The sequence below is a fragment of the Tinamus guttatus genome, unplaced genomic scaffold, assembly GCF_059628265.1.
Source record: "Tinamus guttatus ecotype Peru unplaced genomic scaffold, ASM5962826v1 Tinamus_guttatus_pri_ptg000687l, whole genome shotgun sequence".
Taxonomy (NCBI): domain Eukaryota; kingdom Metazoa; phylum Chordata; class Aves; order Tinamiformes; family Tinamidae; genus Tinamus; species Tinamus guttatus.
Window position 1 is genome coordinate 386,122 of NW_028289221.1, and position 23,575 is coordinate 409,696.

A 23,575-nucleotide genomic window follows, 5' to 3' on the forward strand; every position below is an offset into this window, starting at 1 on the left:
TGTCCTAAAGAAATTAAATTAGATCAAAAAATCATCTGCTGAGAAAAGCCATTTTATTATTTGCTGCTGAATATGTTGCACAAGAAAATGTTTTCAGATCAGCTGATGCTGTGCATCCATTTGATATCTCTTCTGATTCCTGTTTTGCTGATGTCTGTTAGAGCTACATCTTTGAGGTGACTGTTCCTCTACCAACTTCCATCTGATGGACACTAAGGGAATGAGCATGAGGAAGGAAAGTGCTGGTGATCCCTCCCTGCCAAAAAGCCTCTATTCCAGCTCCAGCTCCTGACACCACATAGCCCAAAGGATTATTAACCTGCTAATATGTTTTGTGAGCTAAAGTTTTCTCGCTTTTTACCTATAATTTAAGGACACCTAATGATTTTCGTTACTTTCTGAAGAACTGCACTCTGTGCTCTTTGCTAAATTTCAATCCAGACGATTTTTACAGCAGAGTTATAAATTCTAGAAGTAAATCTGGAAGTTGCAGCTGCTTGTTGAGACTGCTTTCGGAAGATACGTGGAGGGAACTATCACCAGTGGTATTTTGTTAGGGGGCTGGGTAGGTAGAAGTCAACAGTCAAGTGGCTCTGGGATGACCAGGAAGAGTCCTGAAATATAATCCCATGGAGAGCATGAAAGAGAACAGGAAGGCACCTAGTTGTGCTGGCAGATATAAGCATTGACCAGCAGATGCTAGGAGAGGACTGTCAGCTTACGACTTACCTCTTAGCACTGGCATTTTAGCGATGGGGAGCTCGACCAGCTTTATTGGCACTTAATAACTGAAAAGCACCCAGGGGGCTGAGGGCTCCGCTATAAATACACCGACTGATGAGCTCTCATTAGCGCTGCTGCCTTCGGAGCAACACGTTTGGCGCTCCGTGGCATCGTGCAAGCGGCTCATGGAACAGGTGGCAGAGGACTGCAGCTTTCAGCAAAAGATCAATTACACATTTGGAGGAGTGATAATTTCCCTTTTTGATTTGATGGGTGGAGGAAATGAGGAATTCACGTGTGTTTTTATGAGGATTTACTTCTCAGGGGAGGGACATGACAACAAAACCTTCTGAGAGGTGGACTTTTTCCAGAGACACACAGCAAAATGGTAAAATACGCTGTAAACTCATCAGCTCATCCCAGAAACTCTGCAAATCTGGTGTCACTCAGACATCTAGGCTTTCTAATCAGTCACTGTTTAAAATTTAGCTAAAATGGTAACTGACAATAAAAATTAAGATTGATCAAATGAATTTTAAAATCCTTCTTCATAGTAATCCTTCTCCCGGGCTGGCAGGGCAGACACGCACAGCACCCTCAGGCTCCCTAAGAAAGGAGCTGTTCAACCTGCTCAAAGACAGGCGTGGACAGTTTTGCACAGATTTGGCTACTTTATTTGCTTGCTGGAATATTAAAGTCTATGTATTTATGTAGCATTTTAAAACTTTCACCTTTAGGATATAAATTACATTAAAGCGATAACAAAAAATTTGGTTATTTTATATGAACTTTTGGGATACTACAGAGCTCACAGGAGAGCAATTAGCATTTTTTTTTCTTTTTTACCAGAAGGAAAACTTCTAAGGCACATTTTTTTATCCTTGCACATGCGAATATACTGTGCCTAGATTTGGTGCACACCTCATCACTCTTCTAAAACAAGGGGCAATCCTGCAGATGCCGGATGAAGAAAAGATCAGAACTTTATCCAAATTTTGTGCAGATCTGCCATGTGCTTATGAGACTCTTAACTGACTGGTCTTTTAATAATCAACTTATGCAGCCAACTTGTATTTCCCCCTCTCTGTTCTTAGAATTTACATTTCTATAGTGCATGTTGCTTTTGATAAAATATGAAGGGGAAAACAAGGCTTATAAACATCAGAGAATACACTCTGAAGAAAGTACAGCAAAACTCAGAGGCTCATTCTTTGCTGGAGGGCATGAAAAAAGAATCCTTCATCTATTGTATTTTTTATTATTTAATTATTTGCACATTAATAGTGAACTCAATCGTCATTAGACTGGATGCACAGACTTTTCTTTACTGTCCTTCTACATTAAAAAAAAAAAAAAGGCATCTAGCCACTGAAAGCTCCTTCTGCTGCTCTGGCCTTTTGTTTTTTTATCCATAACTACAAGGAGATCTGTTCTGAAACAATTTGGCTCACAAATGTCAAAAAAGTGATCAGACAAGGACAAAGTGATCAAACAAGGAATGGAGTCATAGAATCATTATGGTTGGCTCTAAGACTCTAAGATCATCGCTACATTTTTGCCTTATGGCAGAATGACTTAGCCCAAAGAACCCATTTTAGCTGGTGGGCTCTCTCCTGCTCTGGCACACAGACATCTGGGTTGGAATTCCCTGACCCTCATCAGCTTTAGGAAGAGATACTGGGACACTTGTTCACAATTAGCTTCTTCAGATTAACCCTCTCATTAAACCTAACATCCAATTGGCATTTTTATAGCACCCCAGCTCACAATTTTTTACACAGCACAACATACTCTATTTCCAGGCTTCCCCCACCCCCCCCAAAACAGATTTTCATATCCATGTTTCTAATCCATTTTAGGCAGTTATATAGATTATATAACTCATCATAAATTACGGGAACATTGCAAGAATCTAGACCCTCTCTAAATCAATCCCATTGACATTCTTTTTTTTTTAAAAAAGGCAATGTTTGGTTAACAGTGCAAGGCAGCAATATTAGAGAGGTCAATGGAAATCCACTTAAGATAGGAAGGGCAAGGCTCCCCAGCCTGGTCTCCCAATTTAGGTATGGCGATTAATTCTTTTACCTGAAAGAACATCTGTGATCATTAAGTTTTAAACTATCATTTCTTCCAAACAAATCCACTCTAATCTCTTAAAGCCACTTTGAAATTTCACATCGTTAGGCTTCAGCTCCAGTTTTGAGCAAATACGGGTGCACAACCGAGAGGCTAATAGGGAAACGCTTGGCAACCTCCAACACGGAGCAGATGGGCAAGGTATGAAGAGACACAGGGGGTTGAGTTTAGTAAGCCAAAACCAAAAAAGCACTCATTTCCCGATCCTCAGTTGTAATAAAAGGACAACAGGATACCAGCTAGATATTTCTTAGTCATCTGTACATGTTTCAAATGACCTCCAAAAATTATCTTTGTTAGTTTGAACGTTACCACTTGCATTATCTCTTTTCACTTGTAGGGGCACTCCAGGCCTTAAATTTCAGAATCGTCTACAAAATTCAGTAGGGTGTTTTAGCAGACTCTCAAAAACATTTACAGAACCGTCAAGTAGTGCAGATCCAGACGTAAGCCTCTGAGATCCCAGCCACTTGTGACTTAAATTATAAAAGTCATTTATTCCTCTGGTTTGCCTGTCAGCTGTCCAGGTTTTCATCCAAGTGGTAAAATCTTTAATAAAATCACTATGAACTAATTCTGGAGTAAAACTGAGATGCTAAGAAATATATTAAGCGTAGGAGCTCAAATTCAGACAATTTCTAAAACTACTGAAAAGCATTTTGATGTATTTAACTCGGTTATTTTTAGTTACAAAATTCAGAATTTCTAGGCAAGATGAATCACCATCCTTTCAAAAGTTCACTACCAGCAGAGTGTCTGGGCTGCCTACTGAATAAATTCATATCCAAATACAAATGCACATACATTCCTCTCTGCGTGTATGCCCTCTACTCACTGCAATATTAACACAGTGAAATCTGAGCTGCAAGTAAATATTCTGAACTCAACACTGAACAAGGTCCCAAATTCAGATATTTCTTATTATATTCCAAAAGATTGTCTTCACCCTCTCGTTCTGCTTTACAGTCTTTCTAAATAAAAATTAGAATTAAACTGAAGTATGGTGGTCTTTGACCCAGTTGCTCAAGTCGTATTATTCTTATTATTTTTATTAGACTGTTCTTATTATGTTATTATTCTAAGTCTGCGTCCTTCCTCTCTTCCTTTTTTTTCCCAGCCATCCATTTCAGTCTCTGACTGAAAAGTTAGTTAGTCTCTAACTAACTCTTTTCCCTTCTCTGTTATGAGAGCTTCTCACTTGATTAATTCTTTGGAAACCATTAAATCATTCTACTTTGCTCTGCTCTGAGGTCTCTTCCAAAAGCCTTATCTGCCCATGTATCCTTTATTTCCCTTCTATAAAAGTAATATTATTTTTCTTAACTTCACAAGAAAATATCTTTTTATTCAGGCACAAGACCCTGCTTCATGACCCTGGGATTTCCAATCACTCACACAATCTTCTCCATCATATCTAAGCAGCCTTACAGAGACCTTGCACTGTCCTCTGCAACATATCAAACCTCAGCTGCCTGTCAAGGACATCCAAGTAGGTTAAGGCAGATGAGCAGCGATCCGGCGATAGGCATTTTGGCGTTACACCAAGCATTTCAATACTTCATCCAAGTAATTTTCTTTGCTTGCTTTTAAAGATAGCACAGCTTTTAAAAGAGGAAAAAAAAAAAAACGCACAAACCAAAAAAAAGAAAAACCTCTAAAACATAAATCTAGTTGCTCCTAGATTAAGGCACATGTAAAGTAAGCATTCCACTCCCTGGTCTGAAAAATAAAATGCCATCTAGTAGAAACACCGTTATTCCTTTAAAGTTTATTGCCCCTGTTGACTCCAGACAGAAAATTCTTGGAGTCCAACAGGCTGCAGCAGTTTCCATATTTAACATGGAAACCGATTTACCAAAGTATAGTGGAAGTGGTAATTTCATCAACATTTCCTGTTTGAAGTAGCACACATCCAGATTTTTTTAATTGTCCTGTATCTCCTACAGCTGACTTTTTTTTTCTTTTTTCTTTTTAGTATGGGGAGAACTTTGGTGCAGATGGATTTGGAAAACTATGCATTATCTTCTCAGAAAACAAGCTTAAATCTTGTTTGATCAGCCTCCTAAATTTTTACATCACTTTTACCCTTCTCTAGTTACTCCCAGCTTAGGCTCTACGTATCAGGAAAACACAGCTAAATAGTGATGAAAAGGTAGTCAAGATTTGCAGCACACAGTAAGAACTCACATAATCTGGTGAACATTTTTGTCCAAGCCAAAAAAAAAAGGGGGAAAAAAGGAAAAAAAAAAAAGAGGAAAAAAAAGAGCTTGGCATCAGTCCCATCAGATGATTTCAAACTGTCTCCGTAGACTGGAAGAACGTCACTATCTGCCTCATACAAATTGTGTTGCCCCCATAGTGACCTAAGCCATACAGTAACAGCAGCTTCTATTAAAGCAACCAGCACCGGTACCAGCCACAGCCATCAATATTATCAACAGAAGAAATAATGGAAAACACAATCTACATATTTGCTTTAACATACAGGAAATTGAGTTTCCTGGAAGGATTCAAGAAGAGCTTAAGCTATGTTACGATTCCAGATGCAAATATGTGTTATTTTAGAAAGCACTTTCAGGACGTTGACGGGCCCAAATTTACGAGCTATTTTGCTGCACATCCTCAAGTAAACAGGCTTGGAAGTAGAAGACGACCGATACAGAGCAAGATGGCTTGGGGACACACAGAAAGGTTAATCCTGCAGTGAACTTTCACACATATTTTATTTTTAAACTATGCCTTTTTTAATCAAATCTGAACATTTCAAATGGCTTGCATATCACAGTAATGTAACATTTAATCAAAATATTGTAACCAAGCCCAGAGGATGAAGTAGCAAAGCAGACTGTCTGACAGACAGACGGACTTAAAAAGCTCCCCCTGAGGGCTCGAAGCTGTCTGCTGCACTACAAGTAAAACAAATAACTGTATTAAAACAAGAATTTATTATCCCAGTGAGGCAGCGTGTTGGTTGCTAACCACCAAGTGCCACAGAATGCAAGGTCACACATCAAATAAGATTTTAGGAAATTTCAGTTTTCCTTAATCTGCCAAAACGTATAAGAAAACACACAAAGGCTGCGTGCGATAAGGACAGGGGACGGGTTCCGCCGCCTCCGGCTGATAAGCGCAGCTCTCTTGATTAATATAGCAATGGTTAGTTTGGATCGATTCCCAGATTTTGGCTTCCATATCATACATTCAGCTTTTCATTCAATATAAAGGGATTCTTCACTTTTGGGAGGGGTCATTATTCCTCATTTCTCCCTTTCTTCTTTAAAGGCAGCCAGTCTGAAGAGTCTGACTTGGGGAGGCAGAGAAATTCCTTCCTTCAAATACACAGAAGGGGGCAGAAGAAAAGCTTTGCTTGGGACTGGCAGAGACCTGAAGTTAAGAACACTGAGTATTAAGAACTGTGTCAAAGAACACTGTCTTCATTGATTAATCTGCTAAATCACAGCTGATTCAGTGCAGAAGCTACACTGGCACCTGCATCTTCAATATTTCACCCGATGGCAAGAGTTATTATCAAACTATCAGAGCAGAGAGGATCCTTCTGGGTATGGCGGAGCCTCGGAGACTTACTTGAGGCAGCAAGGACACATCAACCTTCCTGCTACCAGACCCTCACAGACTGCCAACAACACACCTTACCATCAGCAGGGCAATCGCAAGGCAGGAATAGCTATTTGCAAGGGTCTAGTTCTAACACAGTGTCATAACGATCATGATCTGTCCGTGATGAAGTGAAAACACTTTTCTAATCTGAAAAACGAGGGATTTAGCAAGAATATAGCAGTCAGAGATTATACATCTTCAAAACACATCAACACTGAGCTGCCAAAGCAATAATTAAATCACGAACATGAATGACTTCATAGATGACTTGAGAGAAGAAATAAAAAGAAACATTTATTTGAATTTGGTTTCTATATAAAGCTTGATGTTGAACTGCAGATAGAAGGTGGGGTTGTTTTCATGTTAGCTAATCTGAGACAACTGCAGTCAAACCGTAGTTTTGCCTGACAGCAAGGTGTATAGTCAGGAAAGGGATCCCCCTCCTTCCAGCTTCAGGACGTCAGGACTAGGGATGAAATTTTGAAAACACTTTGACTGATGGATTGCAAAACAGAGGGCAAAATTTAATGATTACCTCTTGCTTCTTAACCCTTTCTTCCAATTTTGGAGTGCCTGAGATGTTGTCCTGGCCAAGTCAATTTGACTAGTGGGTTTCCTGGTGAGAAGAGTGCTCAAGCACTCAGGTCAAACCACGAGCAGCACACAAACATATTTTTGCTTAGCTTTAAATTCCATTCACTACTAGCAAGCAGGAAACAAAAACGCCGCCACGAATCCACCTACTTACCTTGCTCTTAGACCAGTATTTGCAGTCTGCACCACAGCCCCTTGAGATAACCAGCATGGATATTTCTACATCACAACATTATCATGACTGTGCAAATACAGAGCAGGCCTAACCTGAGAGAACAGTTTCTTACCACTAAGTTCTTTTATGGAACTTGACCAAAACAGTGATTTCTTCTTCCAAGGAAAGATACCACTACAGAACAACAGACACACAGACAGAGGGGTTCTTCTTGCAATGGTTTTGCATATGAAGGAGAGTGCAAGCACGTCTGTGTGCGCAACAGAGAATACAGAAAAAGATCAGAGGCCTCGGTGCAAAGGAAGCAGAGCAAAAACACACACAATGCAGGTAATTTTGCCCTGAGGAAAATGTGGGAGGGAGCTCTGGAAAGCTCCAGCTGGAGCTGGAAAGAAACTCAGAACTAGGATAAAGATGCACAGTTTGATACTTCTGTTTTGCAAGAAATGATACTTGGGACTTTCCTTGTAAATAAACAGGATTTCATCAAAAACATCTGGTTCCATAATTAATCCATCTTCTCAGCTAGAATCACTTACGAAAAGTAAAGTCCTTGGCTAACAGCTAAGGTCAGAAGAGGTAGAAATATATTATTGTTCAACAACAAAAAAAGGGCAACAAAAATAATCCTTTTATAAAAGTTGCTAACGTTTTAGTTTCCCCAAATTTCAAATTACAAGAAGCCAAAACTGCTGCATATAAACCAGTCCAAACAAGCAATAACTAAAAACACACAAATTGGCAATATTTCTCTCTTAAAATTTATGACAGCCTTTTTGTGGTAGCGTATTGCCACTTCTAATAATGTCTTTTAAGGAAAAAAGTTTCCATGTAAGAGATAGAACTATAAAAGAAGTGTATTTTTAAAATAAACTGTAATCTCACAATCCTTGCTAAATACGTAAGGCTGTTGATGCAAGCTCCATGGTGCTCTACAGCAGTACCAGCAGCCCAGGACACTTTTAAAACACGCAGACTAAACCATGCAAAAAATTTATTCATAACCCCCAAAGTGCTGTTTTCTGGGAAAGAAGGAATTTATATAGATTTGATACAATTCTCCCCTCTTCCCCCCACCCTCTCCTTTGTCTTTATTAACCCAATATGCCTTTACACTCCCTTTAAAGAGTTTGTGTCTGTGATAATTTATTTCCATATTTTATTGTCAAGGAGGAAAAACAGGATTTTGGTGATTAAATGTTACAGAAGCTCCAACTTTGGCATAACTCAGTCAAATCTATAGCCTTAGAAGTAAACCGTATACGGCACTGCAAGCCTTACTGTTTTGACCATAAAAAGGTACATATGTTTTACCTGACATTTATGTACACAAAGTACACAAATTCACTCTTCCCTCTCCTCAGAAGCTTCTGGGCAATTTTAACACAATTTTCCCACATGCATTTTCAATTAGTTTCCAATAAATTTACCAAAAAAATACTTAGTTTTTCCCTCTCCTCCTCAGGAGGACTCCGCACTGCTTCTTCTGTTCTCTAAGGGACATTTGAGGTTAGTGAGGCTAGAAATTTACCTCCTACCAGCTGACCCATAAAGGCAGCTACAAGCTGCAAGCCTGACATCTTCCCTTCCTCCTGACTTCACCTACACTGCAGCTGGAAAAGAAATACTGGCACATGTACAAAACATCATTCTGCTCCTCCAGTAGAGATGCCAGAAGAGGTTTGTTGCCTTCTGTCTCACCTAGCTGGGCCTCTGCAAGTCTGACACACTTGGATTTTCCTCATTTCACTATTCTCAGACACAGGCAATGGATTTGATCCTAATTTTTTTGACTTACATCTTTTTCCCTCTTCTGCTGCTATTTGCAGTTGCTCTGACTGCAGGTAGTTGATAGCTCGGCTTGTTGTTAACCATCAGCATCTTATCCAGTGCAACAGGCTCGTTCCCTGGAGACAGCAGAAGACACAAACATGTCCTGCTTCCACAAATCAGGACATTAAGGGGCCTGCACGGGACATTAGGAGGCCGGCATTAAGTACATGTTTGCCTGCAAGGTGCAGGTATAAAGTGGCAGGATTTGGCTTGGCCTTTAACAAACAAGGGACACATCGTTGATGAATAAAAGATCATAAATACAAGTATTTGGCCAAGACGCCAAAAGAAGGTTTAAACAAAAACACACAACTCCTGAAATATATCTACATGAAGGAAATTACACTGGGTACATTTAGCTCATTATAATACTAAAAATAAATAGTGGCTTGCATTGTTTTTCCTCCCTTTATGGACTATGCCAAGAGAACCGAATTGCAGGAGAAGCAGAAATAGATGAAAAATGGCTTTTCAGCTCGAAAACAATTGCAAAGCCGAAGGCAGATCCAAGCTACCTGCATTTACTGTCCCTCAAAGCTCACAGGTACTCAGGTCCCCTTCTCAAACAACACTTAACAGACCGACCGTCCCTCCAGAAAAGCATGAAGTTTAACTGTTCTTTAAGCAAAGATATTTCACACAAGAAAATTGCCACCCTTCAGCAAAACACAAAGTTTACAAAGCTCTTTTTTCACATCAGGGAGCTATAGCATCCAGCATGGTGAACGGTAAGCAACACCTGCAATACTCTTAGCGTTCAGAAACCCGGCTGTCAAATGATGCAGTCAGTTTGGTGCTTTCCTCCATTCCTCCATTTCCTCCTGGCACTAAAAGCCAGGAGAGCAACCCTATCAGATTAATGTTAATGACTCTCCTTTTAAAAACTGGTTAGCAGCAAGTCCACCAATACCCTATGGTTGAACAACACTGGGAGAAAGTCACACAGTTCTCGATGCTCGTGACTGGCAGGTAACTGCAGAACGCAAAGTTCCTGCTAGCACCGACCGTGCAAAGCACTGAGAGCTTCGGCACTCCCCGCCTCCGAAGGGAACCCTGTGGACATGAGGGCTTAAAAGAACGGAGAAGCACAGACAGCATCTTCCTAATGTTCGCAGGCAGCGTAAATCTTTCGTAAGACTGAAGAGTGCAATAGCCTGTCTCCAGCAAACGAAACTCTTGGCTAAATTGCTGGTTCTTCGTTTCTCCTCAGACTCTTTTTTTTTTGCTTTAGTTTAAGTAGTCATTCTCTTTCTTCTTCTTGTCAGAGAGCCTCTCTCAAAAACAGTCTCCAAAATATTATTGTAGAGCTCAAAGCAGGGAGACAAAAGTCATGCAGATCTTAGAAGCAGTTCCAGAAGAGACATTATTAAAATGTAATCCATTTTAAGCCAGTGACTTCAGCCAGATAGTTTAAGGTTCCTTATTATTAAGGAAGAAAAAAAAAAAAAAAAAGAAGAAGGCAGACAAACACAACTTTTGCTAAATTTGCCTCAGGGTTACTGTCACATGTGATCTGTTTCAGTGACTCAAGCAGCCACACAAGAATATTTCCAGGAAACTATGGCTATTTTAGCTGCAGGAGATCGATCCCTCTGACACGGAAGATAGCGGAGGCCAAACTCGCTCTTCTTACTTTGGGGATCAAAAGGAAAAGCAGCAAGGAGCTGTGGGAACTACGGGAAACAGCAGCAGGAGCTGCTTCAAGCTGTCGAGGAAGGAGTAAAATCGCAGAAAGCAGCGTTTGTCCTGGCAGGGCCTGCAGCGGGGAGGGCGGCCGGACCTCCCGCTGCTGCTCTGCATGGGGGCAGCTCCCGCAGGACGCAGCACGGGACGCAGCGGCACAGCCGGCACCTCCACGGCTCCGCCGGGCTCATCGCCACCACGGGAACTCCTCCGTTGCAGGAAATACACCACGGAGCTCGACCTAATGCAAAGACAAAACCTTGCTGCAAAACGACAAAACTTGTAGAGGGAGGCAGAAGAGGTGACGACCTGGCAAGACTAACCTTCTGCACTGCTAAGGCAAGAGAAAAAGTACATCTGCAAGTGAAAAATCAGAAAGAGCCCTCAATTTTGCAATTGCTTTACAAAGCACAGTAGTTCTGGAAGTAGCTATTTCAAGGAGTAAAGAATGCGAAAAGTGGAGTAATTCAAGCTTAGAGTGTCCTCAGAAATCAGCAGCTTTATCAAATGCACACAGAGTCCCCTTCTGAGTGGGAGTCCTACAAACCACCCACAACCAAGGTTGCTCCAGGCCATAAATGAAAAGAACATTTTATAAAACTTGGTTTGGTGGTTGACCATGTCATCCATGGAGGCCCCAGGTTTACATCCTTACCTTAAACAAAACCTTATCCAATAAAGTTTCTTTTCACAAAACTAATACTGTTATAATAGCACAGAAGGTTGGATAATGCACCCTGCAATCCAATTTGTGGTTCCCGTTAAGCCATAGATACCACTAACTAATTCCACATGTGAGACAGACCTCCCAGGGGGATTTTAATCAAATAAGTGGTGGGAAAAATAGAGGTTTCCTAACTTCAGTACAACCACCCCCCTGTACTAACAATATGTTGATCTGGTAAAATGTTGCCATACTGCAGCTATGGAACACGAATGGGGCATACATCTGCTTTAGCTATTTCTTCAAGGCAGTTTGTACACCTAAAACACAGCAGAACAAAAATGTTCTCATTACCATTATATTAAAAAAGGATTTTTAAATGCATTTGCCCCATCCTTCTAAAGCTGTCCATTCCCCTTAAAAAAAGAAAGAAAAAAAAGAAAACAACAACAGGAAAAAAACAAAAGACAAAACAATCCAAGAGAGGAGAGAAGGGCAGCACAGTAGGATCTTTGTATTAGCTTTGTACTACTAATTGGACAGAAGACCGTGTACTGCAAGTTGATTAATGGCTCTGCTCTCAGGCAGGGGATTGCCAGTACAAAAGAGCTGGGCCCCTGAGTTGCATTGTTTCCATAATTACCAACTTCATCCCACATCTCGCCCATATTGAGCGTCCCCCCTGCGCCCTCCTCTACGTTTCTGGTGGTTTAATTTGTGCAGGCCTAGCTGCTGACACGTAGATCATTTGATACATCCGATACATGACAACTCAATCAATCTGCATACCTTCTGTGCAGCTTACGGTGGAAAAGGCTTAGGGTCTAAAAAGGCTGGAAATCAAACAAAAGCTCAGCTTTCTTCCATAAGGAATGCTTTGCTTCGAGACAGAGCCACTTTTCTCCTTTGATTGCTCTCATTTCAAACAACTCACTTATGACTAATAAATACATTTCCATCAAAATATGCTGACTTAAAGACAGTCAATACATACGGTATAAAACAGAACTAACCAAATTAAGCTGGGTCTAGACCGAGATCTTTGCCAGCCAGCGTGCTAGCATCAGAGGCAGACAGGAATACAACAAGAGTTGGCAAAAGGAAAAAAATTAGCAGCCAAGTTCTACTGAAAAACCAATATGCAGATGACAGAGGAAAGGGCTGGATAGCTTAACAGAGAGCTATAATACATGTATTTTGTTTTTAAGTGTATTAAGAATAGCTTCTAAATAAGGGCTAATATTCATCTGCTCTGCTGGTGGCCCTGCCTTGCAGCTGCCTGGCTTAGAAACCCCGCTGTTCTGTGGAAATCACAACGGGACGTCGTGACGTGCTGGATGTGACAGAGCAGGACTCGCCATCATCACGGGCACGAGCCCAGCGAGCAGCCCCTGGTCTCGTGTCACACTTATTTGACACTCGGTCCAAAGGTAGAAAACAGAATGGAAAAACCCAGGAGCGTCAACCCAGTGACACCTCCATCATCTCCTGGAGCTTATTTAAGGTTGCTCATCCTCACTGGCCAGCCTGAAGAAGGTCTGTGGTTTTACGGTTCTTCATATGTAATTAATTGGGTCTCGGGTCCATCAGATCCAAAAGGCTTGCGGGAGTCTAAAGCTTGTCCAAAAATCCAGCCCAAATCCATTCCCAGCGCTCCCCCAAATCTCTCATTTTCAAGTCCCTTGCTTCTGCCCCAGGGCCAGTACAGCTGCTTGCAGGGCAGCAATGAGAACAGGATACAGTCGAATTGCTTCTGGTTTAAAATAGCCCTCAAAACGAAGTATGTGGGATTTTTCTTGATTTTTAAGGGGTTTGGAGGGGATGCTCTTGTCCACCTGCACTGTCTCTCTTTTCCAGCACAGGCTGCAAAGAGCGGCGTGAGCTGAGCCCAAGGCTTGGCTGTTGCTGCAGCATTAAGACTATTTGAGGGTTACGTAGACTGAAAGGTGCGGGTCCCTTCTACCATTTCATTGCAAAAATGAAGTACCGTACTGCTTGTTCTGTATTCAATTTGCTATTGTTACTGTGTATTTATTTAGTACAGATTTAAACTAACCAACTCAAAATTACTTTCCTTTCTTCCTTGGCTCCGTTCTGCATTTTCCCCTCAAACGAACTACAAAAGACTGTAACCTTTCCTGGGTTGCCCTTTTCAGTATCTTTTTTTTCTTTCTCTTCTCCCCACAAGTCACCTTCATCCTCTGTTTACACTGGGAAAATACAAAACACAAATACCAGAGCAAGCACATGGAGGCAATTCTTCCCAATCATCCAAAGTGCCTACAGAACTGTCCTGAAATTAGATTTTTGTTATTGTTTTCTGGCTTTTTTTATTTTAACTATACTCCAGTTTATAAAGCTCGAGCCAGTGGTTCACACACCAGAGCGATTCGTTTGCAGATTGAGAAAGACAGCGCCGCTTTGGTCTCACGCAATTTGTGGCGCGGGGCTGTCTTTTCAAGCAAAAGGTGTAGGCAACAATATCAAAGAAAAAAATACAACTCTTCAGCAATCCTTGTTTCTGTTTGCATAAGGAAATTTTACAGTTTGTTTAAGGGAGAGAGGGTTTTTCATGTTTTTCACAGGGATATATTTTATTTAAGGCCAAAGCAGTGGCAAGCAAAAGGCAACACCCAAAAGTCCCAAAGAGAGGTGGAGCCGAAAGCTTTTTTCATTTTTGTTTTTTTTCCGTCCTTGCTTTATTTCTGCAAGCTGTAAAAAATTAATCCGATGGCTGCATACTCTGGATTTTTATTCCTTGTCTTTTTTATACCCAGAATATAAATAAACTTGCACTTTTCTTTGGACATGTAAACTAAATGCAATGCAGAATGAAACTAAAAGCATTCAGGAAGAAAACTTGGTCCTGATTCTTGTTAATGATTTCATAGAGAAAGGATTTCACTATCTATATACACAATCTTAGAGTATAAACATCTTGAAATTATGTGCAAATACAATAAAGGTAATTTCAAATCAACAGAGCAGCATCTAAATTGCCTTCCTACCCAGGACTTGTGCAGCACTGGTCAGAAACCCTATAATCAAGATCCATGTCTCACCAACAAGTGCATTCTCAAAGTATCTAAGTATGTCGACTATAGCATCCCCCCCAATTTTTATAGTGCTACCGTTGGTCCCGTTTAAGTCATTTCACCTTTATTTCCTTTATTTATTTCACTTGTGGTCACTATTCTTACAATAGTACACATACTCTTACTTCACTTTTACTTTCCATGACGTGCTTGGGAAAAGAGACCAGCAACACTGAAGGTAGCATCGATGCAACCCTGGAATATAAAAATACTGACAAGTACTAAAAGAGAGATATTTATTATAATGTACAAGGTCAATGAAGATATTCCTGGCATCATAAGGCCTGCAGGACAAAATGAGCTTCTAAAAACTTATGCCATTTGAGAATGGTTTTTGTCAATGTTCAGAAAGCTAAAAATAGGCTTCACTGAAGATACCTCACTCCTCACCACTGTAAATGCCTGAACAGAAGCTTCCCCACATCGAGGTGGTACTTGATTAGCAGCACTTGGTCTTAGCAGATGAAGGAAAATGTACCCTAAAAGTTCAGATAATTAGTAAACGCATCTCTGGCACATCAAGCAAAATATCTGTAATGTCTCAGTCTCTCTCTATAAGATTCTCTCCAGCGAGTGCCTAATCTCTTCAAAGTTTTCTAATCTACAAAACGCAGCGTTATTTCTATTATTAGAGATGACAAAAATTGAGGTATTGAAACTAGTTCGCTGTTCTGCATCAGACTTGTCTTGGTAAAAAATACTCTAAGCCAAATGTTTAGATTTAATTTAGAAACCTGTGGCCAAGGAAGAGAGGTACTGTGTCCAAGAAATTACAACATGAAAACTTGTATTCCTCTTTTGCCACTTAGGGCTCTTCTGGACTAATTCAACGCTGACCCTGAAGGAAAAAGAATAAAAAATCCTCATGAAAATTCTCAGAAATGTCTGCAAAAGTTTTCCTTTTGATGAACAATTGTTCTATGAAACAAAAAAACAAAACAAAAAAAAAAAAAAAAAGGAACTTGCTAGTTCCAAGACTCCAAGACTGTATCCTGGTCTTCAAAAGCACGCAACAATGAGGAAAGACTATGAAGAGCATTAATTTAGATTTCATATGAAGTCATATACAAAGAATTCGGAATTCAACATGCACAATGAAATGAATGAAATATTTTAGTAGTCATTCATTCTTTAGCATAGGGAAACAGTTGAGTTATGAATCAAACTCCTGGAGGCGTTTTGCAAAATCTCAGGCTATCTCTCTCAGAGTAACACTTGGTATTTGTTACATATTGCATGTTTTCTTTTTCACATAATTAGTTTGCTCTTTGTTCCTGCTCAGCATTAGGTGCACGATTTAACATATTCACTGTATTTGGCCACTGGCATTCAAAAGAGGTCTTATATACTCAAATATATATGTGCGAACAAAACACACGAAGCGATTACTTCCTTTAATATGCTCGGTTTTGTCGGAAAAGGGCATGATAACTAAATCAGCATGTCACAGCAGTTTACCAGGGAACTACTGGGGATGTATTTGCTTTTTTGACCTTTTTTTTTTTTTTTTAAATTACAGCTATGTATCTGATATTCTACAATCAGAAATCATCTCTCCTTTGCAGCTGACCAAAATATAGAAGCTCTTTTTGATCTGAATTAGAACGAGGAATCAAAATTTCCAGGATAGGCAAATTTTCAAATCACCGTGACTGAAGTAGGCTGAAAATCCTTATTTTCTTTTATTGCTTTTCTTGGTAATGTCTCACTGAAAAATGTGACAAAATTGCTATGTCTCCATGAAGCATGTTCCTTTTTTGAAGTCAGCATTTTTCTGACAGAAAACCATTCCACTGAAAATAAAATGACACATTCTCAGCTTACTTGTTTGTACAACAACTGCAGTAATTAAGTCGTGATTTCAGCTGGGCCTTCTGGATACTACCAGAACTCATGAAGTCTGCATGTAGGCAGAGTTTGTGGATTTGGTGGGATTTTTTGCTTGTTTGTTCCACTTTTTTTGCTCCTGGGAAAGAAGTTCTTTTGGTAAGGTAGTAATACATTTGAGTCGCAGCTCCTACTAGGGCAAGAAAAAAAAATCTCTATGTCAAAGACTTGCATTGAGGCCCCATGCACCTCTGTGAAAGCAGAACAAGAGGAGCTCTGTCGTTGCCTCGGGGAGCCCGCAGACGAGAGCTGCTGCTGCTGCACTTGCACGCGTGACCGCGCTAAGCTGAGCTCGCCAGATACAAGAGGATAAGAGCATGAATGAATTCCTTGCAAAAGGCAGGCAGATATCTCGTGCTTGATGGTAAACAGAAGGAGGAGGGAGCTGCCGACAGCAAAGAGAGTAATTGAAAGAAATACATCCCCAGCAGAAAGCAATAGCAATGGGTAATAGCGCGTCGTTTAAACAAAATGTAACAACCCCTTACTAAACTGCCTTAAACATACTTCCAGTATTAGACATCTGTGCTTATTTTCCAGAGTCAACTAAACTGCTAAGAATTATCGTGCACTTCAAAAACTCATTTAGCACCTGCTTAATAGCGACTGGTGCCGCACAAGCAGTTGACGGGAAAGAGCAGGAGACTGACCTGGCACAGAGCAGGAACGATCTGGTGCATTTTCAGCCGATGAAAGACGAAGATGTCGTAGACGGCCGAGATGGCCAGCACGGTCACCCCTTGCTCCTTCCACAGCATACTGCAGGCCGCGCACAGCCCCGTCGCCACGAGCCAGCCCCACGTGCTCGCCGAGGAGCTCCTCGTGGCGCAGTGCTTCACGTAGCACATGAGCGAGAGCAGGAAGAAGAGGCAGGCGCCCACGTCCGCCCTCCCCACGATCCCCGCCACCGCCTCCGTATGGATGGGATGAGACGCAAAGAGCAGGCCTGCTATCAAGGTCCAGTACCCGTCCCCGAAGAGGATCCGGGAGAAGTTTGTGAAGAGGCCTGTGACGGCGGCGTGGAGCAGGACGTTCACCAGGTGGTAGCCCCACGGGTCCATGCCGCCCAGCGCGTGGTTGACGCGGAAGGAGAGCGTGCAGAGCGGCCGGTACGACTTGTGGCTCCCGCTGTGCGTGAGCAGGGTCCCCCAAAAGTCATTGTAGAATATGTGGGTCCACGGCGTCTCTGGCAGGAGATCCTGGTTCGTCTTGATAGCTCGACTGTGAAAGACAAACCGAAACTTCATTTCAACCAAAGAGAACGGCGACAAAATGAAAGGATGTCAAAATGCAATCGCATCGCTACAACAAGAAAGAATGGCATTGTTTTGATACAGTTTTAATTGAAGTTTTGAATTTTTTTTTTTTACGGGAGGTATTAGAAGAGTCTGTATTATTGACTTTTTACTAAAGCAAATTTCCATATAAATTGGCTTTTAAAACATTAGAAACAGATGTTACGCTGGTTCCATTAAATTAAAACACCCTTCAGTGACATTCATCTGAGCCTAACCCATGAGTAATCGGTTAAGATTTGATGAGTTATAATTAAAACGTAAAAAGAAATATGAAAAACTGACAAATGTTATTGTTGAAACAACTGATCCTCCAGTAATTCAGAACTAAAACCTCAACTGGCCTTTTGTACTGAAATTTTAATTTAGATGTTGGAATGAATCTCCCTGACACGGATGAACAGTAAATACAGAAGTCGATGGGAACATGCAAATCTGCTGCTGTGTGGGGCACTCCCACAGCTTCCTCATGCATATTTCGACAGACAACATCCTCCACTCTCACCTTGCAGCAGAATATTTTACAGATGAAGAGACCTTTGATTCAAATTTCTTACAATCGAGAGGAAAAAAAAATTAAACATTTTTATTTTGCATTGGATTATGAAAACCATTCTGTGTCAGCTTATTGGGGAAAAAATGCTGCAGTTTGCAGGCAGTTTGTTTCCAACTACTCTGGCAAGGATGGGGTGCCAGCCGTTAGCAATCTCCATGTGTAATTCAGCACTGGGAAAAGCTGTCCACTCCAATGTTTCTGAAATGGCTTATTGTACAAATCCAATCATTTGCATTTAAAATTCATGCTGCGGGGGAAGGTGAGAGACCTGCATAGCTCAGAAAGATGTCCAGAATTTAATTAACAACTTGTTTCCATAACCAACTTATATTTAAGAGTAACAATTACAAGCTTAATTCATTTACTGTTTATTTTTACCAGAGTACTTAGGAGTCCAACCAGCTCAGGACTCTATTAAAAATATGAAATAAGTATGAGAGGGAAGATTTATATCTAATTCTTTATTCATTTTTCCTCTGCTTCTCAAACAAACAAAAAAACCTCTGGATAATTAACACTTCTTCAGGTCAGACAAATTGAAAGAAATGGTTTGCAACTCAGACCAGCAACTGAACCACACTGCCCAAATTGGCAGTTTGGGCAAAAGGCCCAAATTTGTCCACCATTTGTCCCCTGCTACTCTTGCGCCCAGTCAAACAAATGCTTTGGAATCTATGCCTAAATTCCAATTTTATGTCACTAATTTTAGGAATATCATCCTGTAGCTTAAAAAGAAATGCTCGAACATGCTCTGCCATAGGATTTTTGTGCAAATACTCAAAATACCAGCAGTTCCACGTCTCCACCATGTCGGGCACGTTGCTGTGATGCTTTCAGACATGTTTCCTCTCAGCACATCCTTTTGTGCATATGGGAGGTTAGGGGCAGGTCAGTTTAAATCTTTTAAGGAACTGACAATGCCTTCTACAACACTTGAAAATTTTCATTTCGAGTTCTGCTTAGTCAGTGGATCGGGTTGCTGATATTTGTTTTCTCAGCCCCACACATTTTTCTCATTTCAGTACAGCCACCAAAAACACACGGGAAGAAAGCAACTTCTTTGTGTTCGTACTGTTTTATCTTGTCCTGCAGCACAATCCTTTCCTGACATTTAAGTCCTCTGTTTGTGATTTCAGGTTGCAGTATCACTCTAAGAACCACTCTGAGAAAATTAAGAATTCCATAAGAATACAGCAGGTGTTATGCTAGAAAGAGCCCTTTCTTTGGGAGCAAAATGCAAACCGTTAAGAACATAAACTCCAAACGGTGAGCATGGCTAAGAATCACTATCACACGTAGTAATTTAGAGCTGAAGCCTTGAATTGCAAAAGATTTTTCTGTTGTTGCTTTCTTTTCTTGAGCAAAAATACTAAGAAAATACTAAGAAAATAAGTGGCAATAATATTGCCACTGCAACCGCCCTCCCCTGAGGCAGAATGCTCTGCTACTGAGACCATGGGTTATTCTCAGGAAATTGTAGGTTTTATTGTATGTTTGGCAACATAGGCATTTCCAATACTTGAAGCCATGCAACCACTAAAGAAAGAAAACTATAACTATCAGTATACATGTATAGACCAACTGCTTTTCCTCTCTTACAATTGAACAGCGATCACGCGAATCTTGTAGCTCACATTCTCTCACTTGGTCTCTTCTTCACCAAAAGTAAACCACTTTCCTCAAAAACGTAAAGAAACCTATCGTACATTCTGAAGGCACGGACATAGTCAAATTTTATTTACAGCCTTAGCCATGAACTTGATGCAAGCCTGATCCTTTGCTGTTTAGTCCTGTTCATAAGTAGAAAAATTCAAGTGCAAGCCTTGAAGAAACAGCACTGATTACCCAGTGTTCTGGCATGGAATTCAGCTGATGCTTCTGAAATTCAAGCAGTTTCTCATGCATGTAAAGATAACAGATTCTAACGCCTGTCACTCAGCATGAAAATTGCAGAAACCGCTAGTTCTAGCTTCTGTAATGGTCCAGTCGTACTGAATGCTGTATTCTCTGCAAATCAAGATTTGAAATAAAGTCTGACTTCTTTCAATAGTATTCTTTTTTGCCAAGTTTGAAAGTATAAAAGAAAAAAAAAGTTTGTTATTTTTGGGAGTTATTAGAAAAAATACGAGACACACACAGATACATGTCCTGCAGCAAAAGAAACAAAGGCTCTCATAGGCTGCTTGCTAGCATTCAGCTACTACTCTGTTTCGCATTAGAAAATTTAATAAAAAACAGACTTAGCCAACACTAGATTTCACTGCACAAAAGGATGCAGAAATACAGGTTTTCATACAAACACCGGCGGTATGAGAGCCAGGCAGCTCTGTCATTCTGCTCTCCAAGTTAAGAGCAGAAAGGCTCTTCAGCGGTGCTGTCTGATGCCTTTGCTGTGGTCAGCAGCAGCGAGAGCCCAGACAGGCCACGGGCTGTGTCCAGCCCACAGCCATGGAGCTGGATGGGGCCGCTTTGCATCTCCAGTTTGGTTAACAGCACCAATCAGCAGAACAAGCAATGAGAAAGGGGGAGAAATAGGAACTTCATATTTAATAAAGGTATAGAATCTGCTGACTTGCTGGCATCTTTCTGTCCTGTGCTTCTTGTACCATCACTAAATACCACTGGGAAAAGCGTGGCTTGGTCTTCATTACACAGAATCACAGGACGGTTGAGGTCAGAAGAAGCCTCTGAAGATCATCTAGTCCAATCCCCCAGCTGAGGCAGGGACACCTAGGGCACGTGGCACACAGTCACATGCGGATGGGCTTGGAAGATCCCTTGAGGAAAGCCCACAACCTTCCTGGGCTGCCTGTTCCACTGCTCTGTCACCCTTCACGGGAAAACAGTTGGACTCTGGGTCCCATGTTAACACTTCCTGGTTGAGCAGGTGTCAAAACACAGAAATGAAACCCGTGAAGAAGCACCACGCACCCGGATGACCTGATTTCCACCAAGGCTGAGTTTCCTGGAGCCCTCTGAACAGCACGTGTAAGTGAGAGGGCAGCTGGGCCTTCCGGCTTCACACCCCGACGCGTGAGCACAGCGGGCCCCTGCGTGGGGACAAGGCCGGGGATCACCCTGCGGCCACCCAGGCTGCCGGCGGCCGCTCCCGTCCTGCTCGGGCGGAGGGGCCCTTGCACGAGCAGCAGCTTTCCGAGCCTGTCCGCAAACAGGAGCAGCAGCTCCGTAGGTACGGACTAAGAACGGCATCTGGGAACTGCTGCTTCCAAGCCGCTGCCGAGCAAGGCAAACCACAGCACCCAGGGGTCCTCCGTGCCCCACTAAGCTCCCAAGACACATCGGGGTAGCTGTGCTGCCTCCAGCCCAACAACTACGTATCTCTGATTAGCACCAAGTGCATTTATTTATTCCTCTTGAAAAAAAAAAAGGAAAAACAAAGAAAAAAAACAGGGATACAAGCATTTGTCTTTAATTACTAAACTATCAAGCCATTAATTCCTCCTGCTGCAGTAGAGCTTATTCCGTCAGCAATTTTAAAGGCAGTTCTTAACATCCTGGAAGGTGCTGACACGTTCTTTATAATTCCTCCTGCACTCGCAGCAATCTGGGTTCTCCACAGATAGAAAATAATATTAATTGCTGGCTTCGAGACAGACTCTGGCATAAAGGAAACTACAAAATGCCTTATTAGCCTTGTCTTCTCCTTCTCTTTCACTCACAGTTTACCTTCAGGTTACATCCTGAAGATTAGTCCAATCTTGCTAATGGGCATAACAAGAGAAACTCTCTAGCTGCACTCATCACTCTTAAAAAGGACCGTAAACTCTGCTCTCACTAAAAGGCAGCAGGTCACAAGGGAAAGTCATTTTTCAAAGCTCCAACACAATTGGCATTTTTAGTTTCAAGGAGCCTCAGATAAGGTTTGCAGACTCGGCCAGGGAACTCGCTTTCTTCAATTTTTAATGCCTGCCCATTTCATGCATCCCAGGAGAGTGGGATGTCTCATTCTGTGTACCACAAATGGATCACTTTGAGAGGAGAAGAGAATCACAGTCAGCTATCAATACTTTAAAAAATGGAAGTCTGGAGAAAGACAAGAGCTGTAACGGCAAAACACTTGCTTATCTACCCAAAAGAATGATTTTATCGCCTGCTATAAAATTCTAATGTGCCCAAGTTAACACACACCTGGCACACAAGTAAGACTTCTTCATCAAACTCAAGTAATGCAGGAGATCCAGCAGTTCACACATGCATGTATACATACATAAAAATAATAATAAAAAAACCCAAACCACCACAGATGTTTTTGAAATTAACAGCTATATGTGTCCTGAACTTCTGCACTAGTGTTAAACTGACCCAGGTGTTAACACCAGGGTAAAAAAACAGATGCAACATTCTAAAGTGATTTAACGCATTAAGCCATATGTCCAGCTTGAATATTGCTAATGATCCCCATATGCTGAAAATGAACATCAGCATTTGAAGTAGAGAACATATTTTTAAGCAAAAGGAGAACTCCCAAACGTGCACACAGGAAGCTATTGCCCGATCCTGTCTCGCATAAAACAGATAGGCAGTGATGGACTGGTAAGTCTCTATTTGAACATTCTTCATTGTTTTTCCTCAAGATCATTTTGGAATATTTGTCATTTGATCCTTTTCCATAAATAGCTATAGAAAAGCACCCTAGAGTATTTCTACAGTTCATCTTAACGGGCCTTCCCAAGGATGCTTACAAGATTACAGGTTACCTGCATAGGCAAGCCCAAAAACACTGCAAGGGACTACTTTCCAAAGCACAAACAGCTTCACACCCCTAGGATCTACTCAGCAGCCGAGCCTGCTCCCGAGCACACACATCCAAAACACTTGCAGGCTGTTTGGCAGAAAGCAAGCAAATGATAGAGTTTGTCATACTTGCAACATTTCTCATACTTGCTCCAAGACTACAACTGAGATATAGTCTGTATTGAAAGAGACGGAAGAAAAAAAAAATTAAATCAGCAAGACTACCCAGTATATAAAAGTGCCTTAACTAATCAGCATCAGCATGTGAAAACTCATTCATTTAGAAGTTTAATTATAAACTCGGGGGATCTATTTATCATTGTTGTAGATTTCTGGCAGCAATTACATTTTACATGTTCTGTATTAAAGTTCATTCCTTCTCAACAGTTCTGAAAGTGGATTTTGCCACAGATCCAGCAAGCTGTGAAATTATATCCATGACACTTCAAAAAATATATTTGCATTGCAGACCAGCTAGGGATATCTACAGGAAACCAATCTCTGTGCATCCTCCAGATTTTAAGTTTCAGCTTTCAGTTTCTCTTAATTTTTTTTCCT

General features: G+C 41.2%; 1 protein-coding gene across 1 annotated transcript in view; it reads right to left on the reverse strand.

Moving 5' to 3' along the window:
* The window catches only part of LOC104571685 (transmembrane O-mannosyltransferase targeting cadherins 2), a 134,890-nt gene extending 113,328 nt beyond the window's left edge, over positions 1-21,562 (reverse strand). The window contains exons 1-3 of the mRNA XM_088536638.1: positions 21,194-21,562; positions 18,212-18,258; positions 17,062-17,632 (exon numbers count right to left, since the gene is read on the reverse strand). Of these exons, the coding sequence (XP_088392764.1) occupies positions 17,062-17,632; positions 18,212-18,258; positions 21,194-21,562 (987 nt within the window). The remainder of the gene's footprint in view (positions 1-17,061; positions 17,633-18,211; positions 18,259-21,193) is intronic.
* Between the last annotated feature and the right edge of the window lie 2,013 nt (positions 21,563-23,575).